The sequence below is a fragment of the Rhinopithecus roxellana genome, chromosome 15 (assembly GCF_007565055.1).
Source record: "Rhinopithecus roxellana isolate Shanxi Qingling chromosome 15, ASM756505v1, whole genome shotgun sequence".
NCBI classification, from domain to species: domain Eukaryota; kingdom Metazoa; phylum Chordata; class Mammalia; order Primates; family Cercopithecidae; genus Rhinopithecus; species Rhinopithecus roxellana.
In genome coordinates, this window is record NC_044563.1 from 109117562 (window position 1) to 109131588 (window position 14027).

General features: G+C 43.4%; 1 protein-coding gene across 2 annotated transcripts in view; it reads left to right on the top strand.

Moving 5' to 3' along the window:
• Positions 1–14027, top strand: part of SLC1A2 (solute carrier family 1 member 2) — a 106194-nt gene that overhangs the window by 51373 nt on the left and 40794 nt on the right. For both annotated transcript variants that reach the window (XM_010358392.1, XM_010358393.1), the window contains exons 4-6: positions 947–1197; positions 7382–7550; positions 11964–12090. In XM_010358392.1, coding sequence (XP_010356694.1) covers positions 947–1197; positions 7382–7550; positions 11964–12090 — 547 coding nt within the window. The remainder of the gene's footprint in view (positions 1–946; positions 1198–7381; positions 7551–11963; positions 12091–14027) is intronic.

A 14027-nucleotide genomic window follows, 5' to 3' on the forward strand; every position in this document is an offset into this window, starting at 1 on the left:
CCATTGGCAGGGTGCTTCACAGGGTGTTCCCTAATCCCTGCATGAGGCTGGGAACGTGGATCTTCATGCTTCACCTCGGAGAAATGAGAGGACTGGGCGAAATCTTTATTCTCAGACTCTCCATGTCAGTTACTAGTAATATATTCAAAAGACATTTTGAGCGTGGGACAGAGCCACTAACTTTTTAGTCTTCCAAGTGAGGACATTAAAACATAAATAAATAAACAAGTTAAAAACTAGCATGTACCAGCACCATCGCATTGCTTCATAAAAGAAAGGATATGTTAAGACCAAAAAAAAAAAAAAAAAAAAAAGTGGAAAGAACATAATCTCAGAATTAAAAATGGGTTGTCTTCAACTTTATTTTAACTCATTATTGCAGACTGACAAAAAAGTTGTCACAGACCATTTGTAAACTCTAAACAGGAGAATCTCCAACTCTCCCAGTTCTGTAAAATGTTGAAAATCTCCCTGGAAAATAGAATGATAAATTATGGAATTGACCAAATATTCAGTCCAGTCGGCCCTGCATATCTGTGAGTCCCTCATGTGCGGATTGAAAATATTTGAGAAAAAAAAACTAATAAAAAATACAAAATAATGCAAGTTTAAAAATATAGTGTAACAACTACGTACATAGCATTTACATTGTATTAGGTATTGTAAATAATTTAGAGGTGGTTTAAAGTAGACAGGAGGATGTGCATAGGTTATATACAAATATTACACCATTTTGCACAAGGGACTTGAGGACCTGCAGATTTTGGTATCTGTTGGGAGTCCCAGAACCAATTCCCTCATTGATACTGAGGGAAGACTACAGTAGGGGATTTAATCAACCATTAACACATTTGAGTAATATGAAGCTAATGTCATAGAAATGTAGACACAGGTCATTAGCACAAATGTAATAGAATTAATCCTTCTGCATTTCTTTTCAATCCAGGGTTGTCAGGCCTGGATGCTAAGGCTAGTGGCCGCTTGGGCACAAGAGCCATGGTGTATTACATGTCCACAACCATCATCGCCGCAGTGCTGGGGGTCATTCTGGTCTTGGCTATCCATCCAGGGAATCCTAAGCTCAAGCAGCAGCTGGGGCCTGGGAAGAAGAACGATGAAGTGTCCAGCCTGGATGCCTTCCTGGACCTTATTCGAAATCTCTTTCCTGAAAACCTTGTCCAAGCCTGCTTTCAACAGGTAATCCAGAGTTCAGATGTTCTCTCTTCTCCAGTCCTCTAAGTTATCAAGGCGATAACTTAAGAGTCTATTTTGCCGGTCGCGGTGGCTCAAGCCTGTAATCCCAGCACTTTGGGAGGCCGAGATGGGCGGATCATGAGGTCAGGAGATCGAGACCATCCTGGCTAACACAGTGAAACCCCGTCTCTACTAAAAAAATACAAAAAACTAGCCTGGCATGGTGGCGGGTGCCTGTAGTCCCAGCTACTCGGGAGGCTGAGGCAGGAGAATGGCTTAAACCCAGGAGGCAGAGCTTGCAGTGAGCTGAGATCCGGCCACTGCACTCCAGCCTGGGCGATAGAGTGAGACTCCGTCTCAAAAAAAAAAAAAAAAAAAAAAAGAGTCTATTTTAACAGATCAACTCTGGTAGAAATTTTCTTAATATGTAATTATCTCTGTCTAGGCCCAGGGATTCTATGAGGTGGTTTAGGGAAGGATCTTGGGATTGGAGTCTCCTGGTTTTAACTTTTTTAAACCTCCTTTTTTTTTTTCCAGCTCACTTCATATCTTTTTGCTCTGGGATTGTCCTCCTTTTCTCTCTCTCTCTCTCTTTCCTTATATCTATCTCTTCCTTTCCTTTTTGTGCATGAGGCTGGGAAATGCGTCTTTGAGTCATCCATGGGCATATTTTTATTAGCCTTGCCCACAACCTTCTAGAGTACACAGGGGTTCTTAAACTTGGCAGTAAAGCCAAACCACCAATGGCACTTTTAAGAAAATACAAATACCATACACAATCAGAATCTCCAAGGGATGAATCTGGAGCTTGGGTATTTTTTTTAAATTGTGGAAGTAATACTTGCAGATTATGAAAGATTTAGAAAGTATAGAAGTACATAAAGTAAAAGTTAGAAGCTTCTACTTTCCCTTCTCTAGAGCTACTTCTGTTGAGAATGTTGTTTCCTCCCCTATATTTTTCTTTTTCCACATATGCAAGTGTGCATAATCTTTAAAAGAATTCAACCCTGGCCAGATGTGGTGGCTCATGCCTATAATCCCAGCATTTCGGGAGGCCGAGGCAGGGGGATCATTTGAGGTTAGGAGTTCAAAACCAGCCTGGTCAACGTGGTGAAACCCTATCTCTACCAAAAATACAAAAATTAGCTGGGTGTGGTGGCGTATGCCTGTTATCCCAGCTACTCAGGAGGCTGAGGCAAGAGAATTCCTAGAGCCTGGGAGGCAGAGGTTGCAGTGAACAGAGCCACTGCACTCCAGCCTGGGAGACAGAGTAGCATACTGTCTCAAAACAAACAAACAAACAAAACAAGAATTTAACCCAACGGTACTCCATTGTTCATAAAACGTTACATTTGACTTTTTCATTGAACAATGTTTTAAAGTCATCTCTTCTTTTTTTCATGATTGCATAATATTTTTAAAGGATAAATTCCTAGAAGTAAAAATGCCCTATCAGGAGTTTTATATTTTGAGTTTGCTGGCTGTTGCAAAATGGCACTACAAAAGTATGTAGTAGTGGGTACAGATTCCTTAGCAATGTATACTCTTGCTTGCTGCATACACGCCTATACATTTTTTTAAACTTGAGATTTTTTAAAAACAGGTGATTCTACTGAGTGGAACCACTGAGTTAGCTGAGTAGGCACCATCCACTACCCTGTTTTCTAGCCCCAAGGCCTGCTTAGGCTAGAACACATTCCACACACGTCAGTTCCCATGAATCTGGGTAGAAACTAAGCTAAAACCAAGCAGTCTCCTTCAGCCATTTCGAAGCACAGAAGAATGAGCTTAGGAAACAGGTAGCTTAGAAGAAAAGTGTGTATTCCTAGCTGTCTCCAAAATGTAGCCCTTAACCATTACTGAACCCAGATTACTCTGGGTTGGGGTATGTTCCCTAGTTTCAGATACCATTTTAGTGGTACATGTAGCATGGGCCTATATTAAAGGAAACCACTCCAGGCCAGGGAAGTTGGATGCAGAAATAAATAGAAATAAGCTGGAGGAGAAGGTGCTTACTGGGCCCCATCTGTATAGCATGTTTGCCCCTCAGCCAGCTTGCTCAGAAAGATGAATTGACTTGCTTTAGAGTGAGACACACAATTGGGTGCTGTCCATTCTTAACGTTTTGGAGAGAGTGTTCTGGGATGGCAGGTGCAGGAGGCTGAGCTGGTAGTAGACTGGTGGAGAGGGGAGCATGGGAGGGCCTGGGAAGGACAGATTTGGACTCAGTTCGGTGCCTGGTCATGCCATGCTCTGTGAAAAAAGGAAAGCAGGACCAAGAAGCAGGCAGGCTCCTGGAGCTATTGCTCTGGTCTTGGAGTGAACTTTTGTGGAGCTGGCCACACTCACACTCGGTGAGCGTTATGGTGGATGGGCAGTCTTTGCATGCAGCTGCCTGTGGCAAGAGGTGCTGTCTGCCACTCTGGAATAAAGACATGAGCCATTCCCTTCCCCATCCTGGCCCTGACCCCAACTTTCCTTTGCCAAAATTCATACGAGGACTGAGCCTTGGTCCCCCAGTAGGCTTAGGATCAAGGTCCCTTTGGGTTAGGACAACCTGAAGAAGAATGGTGTAGAATCCACCTCAGGGAGAGAATGGGAACAGATTCCTTAGGCCTGGGAGGAAGGCACTGAAGAGGACTTGAGGACAGGAAACTCTTTTAAAGGGACATGGCATTTCCAGAGAGAAAGGGTGCATGAGAGACATCTGTGTCCATGAATACAGCTAGAAGTGATTTAAAATAACCTGTCTTGAGTGGAGGAGGCTCCCTGACCAGAGTTAGAAACAGAGATGTAAAGAGGAAGATGAGCTCCCCCCAGAGAGGAGACTGCCTGCTCCCAGGTGACAGGGCCTGGTTTGCCCAAGTCAGGTGTCTGTGTCTTTGTGAGCAGGGAGATCTCCTGCTTGCTATTTGGGGCTTACTCTGAACTAAAGTGAGATTTCCAAGAGAGTAACTGGCTGTAAGATATGGCCTTACAATATTAAACCCAGAATCACCTGTTTTTAAAAAATCTTAACTTTAAATACTGAAGGAAAATAACATGGGTTCTTTTCCTCCAGAAAATTCAGTGATTTGTGTATGTTCACTCGGCCAATATTTGTGAGCAGGACGGGCTGCCAGGCTCTCTGCTTTGCACAAGGATGCCATAGGGGAGGAGAGAGATGAGCATCCTGCCCCAAGGAGCTCACTTACATTAAAGGGGAGGGAGGTAGACCAAAATAAACATCAGGGAAACACAGAAGAGACTTAAACATTGAGACAGGTGTTCTCTGAGGGCTAGAGGCAGGATGATAGGCTGGTGGTAGCTAGGGGAGATGTTTGAGCTGAGAGGATAGGGGATCAGAATGAGTTAGGCCTACAAAGAGCTGGGGAAAGACGCTTCTCAGTAGAGGCACACATATGCAGAGGCTGAAAAGTACTTATAATGTTCAGAGAAGAAAAAGGAGGTTGTGTGAGGCCAGTGTTGGGGGTACAGAGACTGGAGGAAGGTGAACTCAGCTCAGGCATGACTTGGTGGGCCAGGGGAAGCTAAGGTTATAGACAGGGCTATAGATAGCCACACTTATCTATAGACTGTATGTAGACAAGAAGAAAGCTAAGTAGGTAAGTTTATGGTTTTGCAGGTTTTACGGTGAGACATGATGGTGGCTTAGGGTCAGGGAGGCTGGAGTTGGCACCTGCTATGCTTTGGATGTCTGTCCCTTCCAAAATTCATGGTGAAATTTAGTTGCCATTATAACAATATTGATAAGTGGACCCTTTGGGAGGTGATTAGGCCACGAGGTCTCTGCTCTCATGGATGGGATTAATGCTACTATAAAAGAATGAGTTTGGCTCCTTTGTGCCTCTCTTTGCCTTTCTACCTTCTTCCATGTAATGATGCAGCAAGAAGGCTCTTGCCCGATGATGATACCTTCATTGTGTACTTCCCAGTCTCCAGAATGGTGAAAAAATAAATTTCTGTTTATTATAAATTATCCAGTCTTAGGTATTCTGTCGTAGCAGCACAAAACAGACTAAAACAGCAAATACATGAAGTTGTGCAACCAAACAGGTTCTGTGAATCAGGAACTCAGGCAGAGAACTAGGCCTGTGTTCAATGTTCCTATCTCCTCAGCTTCAACTTACACTACTGGCCTGTGCTATTTGGAATCTGGATTTCTGGAGTCAAGCATAACTCATCTTGAATCCTGCCTCAGCAACTAACTAGCAAGCTGCCCTTGAGTTGAGGGGCTACTGTTGACCTAAGACGTAATGGATGTAAAACAGGTAGCAGCTGGCCTCCTGCCTGATCCTGACAGCCACCATTCATTTAGATCCATGAGTATTTCTCTTTTAAACCAAATTTAGGCTACTTTAGCATTCTTAGGATAGGTCGACAGTTGACTTTGGCCCCTTTTTCTTTCCTGGGAGCATGACTCTGCTGTTCACGGAAGCTTCTCTTGTGATCCTTCCTGCATTCACTCTTCACACCAATGTTGCCCAGACGAAGGGGCCACATTGAGGGGAGAAGTGGGCTGCCTGTTCTTCCCGCACACAGCTGGCCCTAGGCTTCCTCTCTCCCTGAACCAGTACATGTGGCCAGGCTAGAACAGAGAGCACTCTCCTCTCCTCAGAGAACACTGACCTCCCTTCCCTTCCATTTTGGATAACTGGCAGTTCAGCTTTGCTTCCTATGGAGCCCAGCACAGTAGGATTGGATCCCCATAGCTTAACATACAGCACAGGCTGTGGAAATAACTCAGTGGAGATGAGGTCATCTGAGTTGAAGTCCCAGTTCTGCCCATAACTCCATGACGTCCAACAAGTCACTTGACTTTCCCATGCATTTTCTTCCGTATCTATTCAGGGTTCAGCCATCTGTTACCTACTACATGCCGGCACTGACATTCTAGGATTCTGCATTGAGTTCTATTTTAATGCCCCTGGAGGTGGTGTTTTTTAGCCTCAGATGTGGATTTTTATAGCACTCTGCATGTAGGGTGCCTGGCACCTTTAAAAATAGGACCACTGCCATGGATGTCGAGGAATAGCGGGAGAGGTTCCTTGTGAGTCATCTGACAGAGACGCTTGGGGAACATTGAGCAAGGCTTGGCATCACTGCTTAGAAGGAGCGGCTGTCTTCCCACCTTGAATTTGGATCTGAAATCTGAGCAAATGCTCCTGCCATGGTGGCTGCTGGCAGCTGGCACTCTTGGTACCCAGATGGAGATTTCCAGCCGAGCCTGGCTCTAGAAGGAGCCCAAACTGAGGCAGCCTGTGATGCCCCTATCCAGTGGGGACCAGGTTGGGGGGGAAAACAGGTGGATCATGAGTTGTTGATCTGACCCCTGCCAAGGCTTCCTATTCTTAACCAGAGCCAGGGCCCATCACAACTGGAAGGACCATCTAACTAGGTCTCACAATTGGGAAGAGCATCCAAGTTAGACATTTCATACTGTTTCTGAGCTTCAATCATAGGAGTGAAAGAAGACATTTATCCCCCAAGTTTAAGACTGTGTCCTATTATTGACCACAGTACTTATAGTACATTTGCAAATTATTTTTATACATTCTATACTTATGAAATCGTGTCATTTGCAGCAACATGGATAAGACTGGAGGTTGTTATCTTAGGTGAAATAAGCCAGGCACAAAAAGACAAATATTGCATTTCTCATTTATATGTGGGAGCTAAAATATTTGAACACATGGGAAAAAAGTGGAAAAATAGATAACAGAGGCTAGGAAGGGTGAGTGTGGGGGAAAGGGAAGGATGAAGAGAAGTAGCTTAAAGGGTACAAACATACAGAAAGATAGAAGGAATTCATTCAATGTTTGATAGCAGAGTTGGATGACTGTACTTAAAAAATGCATTGTACTCAGATGATAGACACCTTAAATGCCCTGATTTGATCATCACACATTGTATACATGTAAAAAATTTCTCATGTACCCCACAAATTTGCACAAATAAAAAATTCTGTAATTATCTGTGATTAGGACAATTGTATCTCACTGTGTATAATAAAACACCATTTTGTAAATAGACATAGAAAATATTCTCCAGTTTTCATAACCTTGCTTTGGTATTTCTTAATTATTGTTAACCTGTTGGGAACCTTAAAATATATGAGTAGCCAGGCTTTTCTCTCACCTCATAGGCCAAACCTCAACTTTATGCCTTTTTTCCCTCACTCTATTAGATTCAAACAGTGACAAAGAAAGTCCTGGTTGCACCACCGCCAGACGAGGAGGCCAACGCAACCAGCGCTGTTGTGTCTCTGTTGAACGAGACTGTGACCGAGGTGCCGGAGGAGACTAAGATGGTTATCAAGAAGGGCTTGGAGTTCAAGGACGGGATGAATGTCTTAGGTAGGCCAGCTGGTGGTCTGGGATTCTGCTTCCCTGTCTATGGCTGGGCTCTCCTGCACTCCCTTTTCAGAAAACTGATGACTCGGCTGTCCTCTAGGTGGAGCAGGAGGCTCTCTCTGGGGAGCAATTTGAGGGTCACTGGGACTGAGAGCTGAGCGATTTAAGGAATAGGGGGAAGGGCAGAGGAGACCATGAGGGGACAGGGCAGCCAGAAGCTGGGAAACAAAGGAGGGAGCTCACCATCTTTGGGCACATTCCCTGACTCTCTGTGTGGTGTTAGAAAGTCACCTTCTCTGACTCTCTATGTTGTTAAGTGACACATCCATTGCTTTCATTTCTTAAGCATTTTTTAAAAGCTGCCGCCAAATACTGGTGCTGTGCTAGGTGCGGAGGCTGGACCACCGCAGCTCTCATAGTCTGCAAACAAATGCAATGCTACCAGGACTGTGAAGTGTTGGAGTAGGTACCAGAGGAGCTTTACAGATTATCTTGTTTTACTTTCTGGGATCCCAGTGAGCTCTTTCTCCTAGCCTGGTGCCTTCTTAGCATGCCATCCTAGAGGTTTTTGGGGCTCTGCAGTTGGGCAGACCTGGGTTTGGACCCAGTATGGGCCACTTACTGGTTATGTGATCCTGGGCAAGTTACTCCATTTCTCTGAGCCGCATTTGTAAAATGGAAATGGGATTGACATCTGTTTAGTAGATTATTGTGAGGATGAAACGTGATTGTGCATATAGGGCACAGTAGCACATGCCGTGTGCTCTCTCCATATGAGCTCTGATCATTATTCAAAGTGGGTGGAGAGCTGAGGAGTTCAGTAAGAAAATACCTCCATGAGGGACAGAGGTTTCTTACCATGTGAGCGGCTCTAGTCTGCCCAGTTTGCTCCCCTCCCACTCAATGGGTCCACTCCCTTCCATAACCTCCATCCACCATTAGAATGGTGTCCCCTAGACAGGAAATAGGGGCGTTTGGCCAAAACCTGGGAGAAATGGTGAATCTGGATGGATGCAGTATGTTTATTTATCTAAGCACAATTTCTAAAGGTTTGGATGACAGCTGCTTAGAGATGAATGAGCTCAGTAGTCCTTTCACATTGTCGTCTAAAAAATCACATGGCCTTGTCTCCTTAGTCGGGTTGTCAGATAAAATACAGAATGTCCAGATAAATTTGAATTTTCAATAAGAGGCAAATAGTTTTTTAGTGTGTGTCACAAATATTGCATGGGACATAATAATACTAAAAAAAAAAAGTATTCATTACTTACCTGAAATTCAAAAAGTAATTGAGTGTCATGTTTGTTTGTTTGTTCCAAATTTGGTAAGCCTACTTCTTAGCCATCCAGAATGGTACAGAGAAAGAGGAGAGAGAGGGAGCAGAATTGCATAGTCACCAAGAAGCAGAAGCGGATCTTTTTTTTTTGGCCTGGTAGGAAGCAGGTTGGGTGAGTGAGAGTGAGGGAAGAGATGAGCTGACTAGGTTGCTGGGCAATGGAAGATCAATAAACATTGTTTAACAACCAGTGGGAGGTGAGAGGTGGAAGGAGCGAGGAGAAGGAAGGAGAGTTCCTCTAGGGAGGTTTTGCAGATATCCCCAGCACCACTGAGCAGCTCTTCTCCTTCACTGTCCAGCTATCTATGTCCCTTTTAGGACCTTCCTAACTCCCCCGTGGTCCTTTCTGGTGGGTCATAATTTAAACACCCAACCCCCTTTTGTCAAAGTGTTCCTCAGTCTTCTCTGTACTCTGGAGGAGCTTGAGGCCATGAACAATGGGGCCAGGGCTTTGGAGTGAATCATTCAAAGACTTTCCTGGTTGTTTCCAGAGTCTTGGTGGATTCTGGGAAGTCACAGGATCTTTGGCTCTACTGGGGAGTTTCAACACAACTCACTACTCTGTAACCCCAGCGGCCAAGTCCAAGAGGGTTTTGTTCAGATGGAACACCCCCGTTCCAGTGAGCAATTTCAATTAGGCAGTGTTTACAGAGAAAAACTACAAGCTGAATATGGTTTCCATCCAAGTGCAGATCAAGGCTCTGGAAAGCCAAGAGAAGTTAGACTGTTGAGAAACTTCCCATTTAGAAATCATGGCTGAAATAAGGTTCTTTCCACAGTCTTCTGAGTGTGGAGATAGTGGCTCTTTTTATTTTTTATTTTTGCTGTCTTTCTGTTTTTTGGCTTTGGAAAGTCCCGAGGATTAAGCACTTGCAATAAGTAAAGATACAACCCCAGTTCTTGCCTCCCACTTCTTTAAGGAACCACTTCTCTCCTAAAAAACCTCCAGAAACAATTCTGGGCTCCACCCTCTCCCAATTGCTTAAATCAACTCCAACTCTTCCTTTAAAAACCTCTCTCTCATAGATATGGCCAGTTTCTGCTGACACTGAATGGAGCTTTTTTTATTCCAGTTCTTTGGGACCTTGATACCTCAGGCATTTTTTTCTTAATTTCAAATGAAATTAACCAAGTAATATGAGCTATTCTCAACCAGAATATTCAGATTGATTCTCTCTCACCGCCCACCTAGCAGACTCCTCTCCATGGGCTTGAGAGAAGGACTTGGGAATGGCTTGAAATTGACTTTGTACATTGCTGCAGGACTAGTTCCCTCTGTTCTGGATCTAATCTTTCCTAAGCCTTTGTCTTTCCAGGCCAGTAACTCACTTGTGAAGTCATTTGTCAAGCTTTCTAGCTGAGAGCAAAAAGAGGAGATACTAAATGTGAGGGATTAGCAACCCCAAGTGCAAGTGATGGATTCTTTTTGCTGAAGATAGAAAGGATCCAGCAAAGGGTAGTTAGACAATCTGGGTTGATATGTGTTTGGTGTAAAGAGGTTAATGGGTTAGTTGACTAGGGAAAGGGTAAAGTCAAAGGTTCAGAGAGAAGGAATTTCCTCTAAGAGAATCAAATTATGATGCTAGAATTTACTGAGTATGGGTTAAGACTTTAGGCATAACTGGACACCATAGGAAACTGGATATAATAGGGAGGGACTGGAAATTAGGACTGCCAAATTGAGCAGGTTAGGTGTGGAGAAGAGGAAAGAGAAGATGGCTCATACTTCAGAGTCAGAGAACAAGTCAGGTGGGCAAGCAAAGTCCTGTAGCCAAGGACATAGCAACATTGATTTATAGAACATGTAAGTAGTAAGAATTGAGACCTTAAGACTGGCAATAATAGATCAGGGGTCAGAGGTCAGGGAGCACATGGGGATTGGCAATTAGAAATCCAGACAGCCCCCAGGCACTACTGGAAACACCTGTAAGCCACACAGTGTGCTCCAGTTCCTGGATGCATTGGAGTGAGACTCCAGGCCTGAGCATGAAATACCAAGGGAGAGAATGGAAGGGACCAACAGGAGTGGTAGGAAGAGCAAAGCCAGGCCTAGCCTTGGAGGAACTAAAGTGTAGGGCAGATTCCCAGGACCTCAGGCACAGGGGATGAGGTGAAACCAACACAGAAGTAAGACTCATGGTTGGGTATTAGAGTTGGTCCAAGATCTAGTGCAATGTGATGCTGACATGAAGAGGGCAGAGATGAAGCTCCTTAAATCCTTCCTGGGATTAGGATTGACCCCGAGGCTGATGTGAGGCTGGACTTAGATACAAGTCAAGAATGTCAAGTGAAGGAAGAAGAGAGTGGAGAGACTAGGAACTAGCAAAATCTGACAGTGAATCTATATTCTGTGTTTATGATCCTGAAAAAACAAATAAAATAAAAAAGAAAGCATTCTAACCACTTCAGTCATGAAAAGAATTGTGACAAATTCATAAATAACAGATTACATTTTTTAAAAACTGGATAAAATGGAGTTTCAGATTTCTTATTGTTTTCCCTTTGATTTTTCAGTATTTTTTTCTCCCTGTCATTTTATGTATGTAGTAATAAAAAATAATTTTACATTTAGGATTTTGTAAGAGTGAAACATACCAGCCATGCATTGATTTGGGATAATACCAAAACAAGCTAGATGTAACTCTAGCAAAGAATTTATTGGCTAATTGGTCTCTGCTATTCCAATATTGGCTCCAAAGTTTGCATGATAATCCCCAAGTCCCAACAAGCCTTGACTCGTTAATCTGTGTAATAATGGAATCTGCTTACATATGACTTCATAAGTGAGGGGAGGGAGAAGAGAGCACCTTTTAGTTCGGAATGAAAATGAATACATTTTCCTGAACCTAACACTGCTTACAGTTTAACTTGCTCATGTGGAAAATGTTCAAGAAATCCATAATTATCCAGGGGAAAGTTACATTCAGTATGAACTATAATGCTTTTTTCTTTTAATGTCTAATTCATAGGGTAACCAGCAGTGAGAACATGGCTCCATACATTTGGGAATGGTAAAGAATGAGGAGAAAAAATACATTCTTTGTAATTTGTCCTTCTGTGTAATGTGATTCACCCAACAGGTCTGATAGGGTTTTTTATTGCTTTTGGCATCGCTATGGGGAAGATGGGAGATCAGGCCAAGCTGATGGTGGATTTCTTCAACATTTTGAATGAGATTGTAATGAAGTTAGTGATCATGATCATGTGGTAAGTGGCCTTGTTCTTACTTCTTCTTAGCCGTGGGTTGAGAAAGCCTTGGGGTCCCCAGAGGATACTGGAGCTCTCCCTGCAGGAACAAGTTGGCATAGGCTGATCAAAGGTCTTTCCAGAAAGACCTTGAGAAAGGGATGAAAATATCTTTTTTGGAGCTTCCCCTAGAACAAGGGTAGACAAATTATGCCCCTTGGGCCAAATCTAACCTACTGTCTCTTTTGTATGGCCAGCGAGTTGAGAATGGGTTGTATATTTTTATGTAACTGTCTTAGTTGGGTTGCTATAACAAAGTACCAAAGACTGAGTGGCTTAGAAACAACAGAAATTTCTTTCTTATGGTTCTGGAGGCTGGAAGTTCAAGATCAGGGTGCCAGTATGGTTGGGTCTGATAAGGGGCTTTTTCCAAGTTGCAGACCAACTTCTCATTGTATCCATAGTTAGAAAGATATTTATTTATTTTTATTTGAATTTTATTTCATTGTAATTTTATTGAGACAGGGTCTCACTCTGTCACCCAGACTGGAGTGCAGTGGTATGATCATGGCTTACCGCAGTCTCAACTTCCCTCATTGCAGCTCAAGTGATCCTCCCACCTCAGCCCCTCAAGTAGCTGGAACTATAGGTGCACACTACCATGCCCAGCTAGTTTTTGAAAATTTTTTGTAGAGACGAGGGTTTCACTATATTACCCAGGCTGATCTCAAACTTCTGGGCTCAAGTGATCTTCCCACCTAGGCCTCTCAAAGTGCTGGGATTATAGGCATGAGCCACTTCGCTTAGCATGAAAAGAGATTCAGAAAGCTCTCTGGGGTCTCTTTTACACAGTCATTGTCTTTCCATCTGTTATAACAAAATACCTTAGACTGGGTAATTTATAAACAGTAGGAATTTATTGCTCACCCTTCTGGAGGCTGGCAAGTTCAAGATCAAGGTACTAGCAGATTTAGTATCTGTTGAGGGCCTATTCCTCGTAGTTGGCACCTTTGTGTGTGTCTTCACAGGAAGGGGAAAACAGGCTCCCTCACGCATCTTTTATTAAGAGCACTAATTCCATTGAAGAGGGCAGAGCCCTCATCACCTAATCACCTCCCAGATGGTTCACCTCTTAACACCACTGCTCTGGGAATTAAGTTTCAAATATGAATTTGGGGGACATATGAATTCAACATATGAATTGCAGTTTTTGCCATTACTTTCTTTTTTTTTTTTTTTTTTTTTTTTTTTGAGACAGAGTCTCGCTCTGTCGCCCAGGCTGGAGTGCAGTGGTTGGATCTCAGCTCACTGCAAGCTCCGCCTCCCGGGTTTACGCCATTCTCCTGCCTCAGCCTCCCGAGCAGCTGGGACTACAGGCGCCACCTCGCCCGGCTAGTTTTTTGTAGTTTTTAGTAGAGACGGGGTTTCACCATGTTAGCCAGAATGGTCTCGATCTCCTGACCTCGCGATCCGCCCGTCTTGGCCTCCCAAAGTGCTGGGATTACAGGCTTGAGTCACCGCACCCGGCCTTTGACATTACTTTCAATGGCAAAAACCACAATTACTTTTACACCAACTTAATAATTAACTTGTCTAAGATTATTATAGCTAGGTAGAGGAAGAGCTATAGTTCATATTGGTATCAAAATCCTTGATACCTAAGCAGGTAGGTTTTTTGGTTTGAATCGTCTAAACAATATTGTTTCCCCTTTATTTCACATGTGTTTATAGTCAGTGACTCTGAAATCTAGGGGAGCCTAGGAGAGCACGAGGATCTACTCTCTCATCGTGGAAGCTCTGTCATCTTCAATCATAGGAAACTTTTGGTGTCCCATATCCATCAGACAGAAAGCTTTTTACTTGCATTTGTTTCAGATCCCTAGGATGGTCCTGTATGTCTGCCTAGAAAAAAATAAAACCACTCTTAGACCAAGTCATACCTGTGTTCTCTTTTCCAC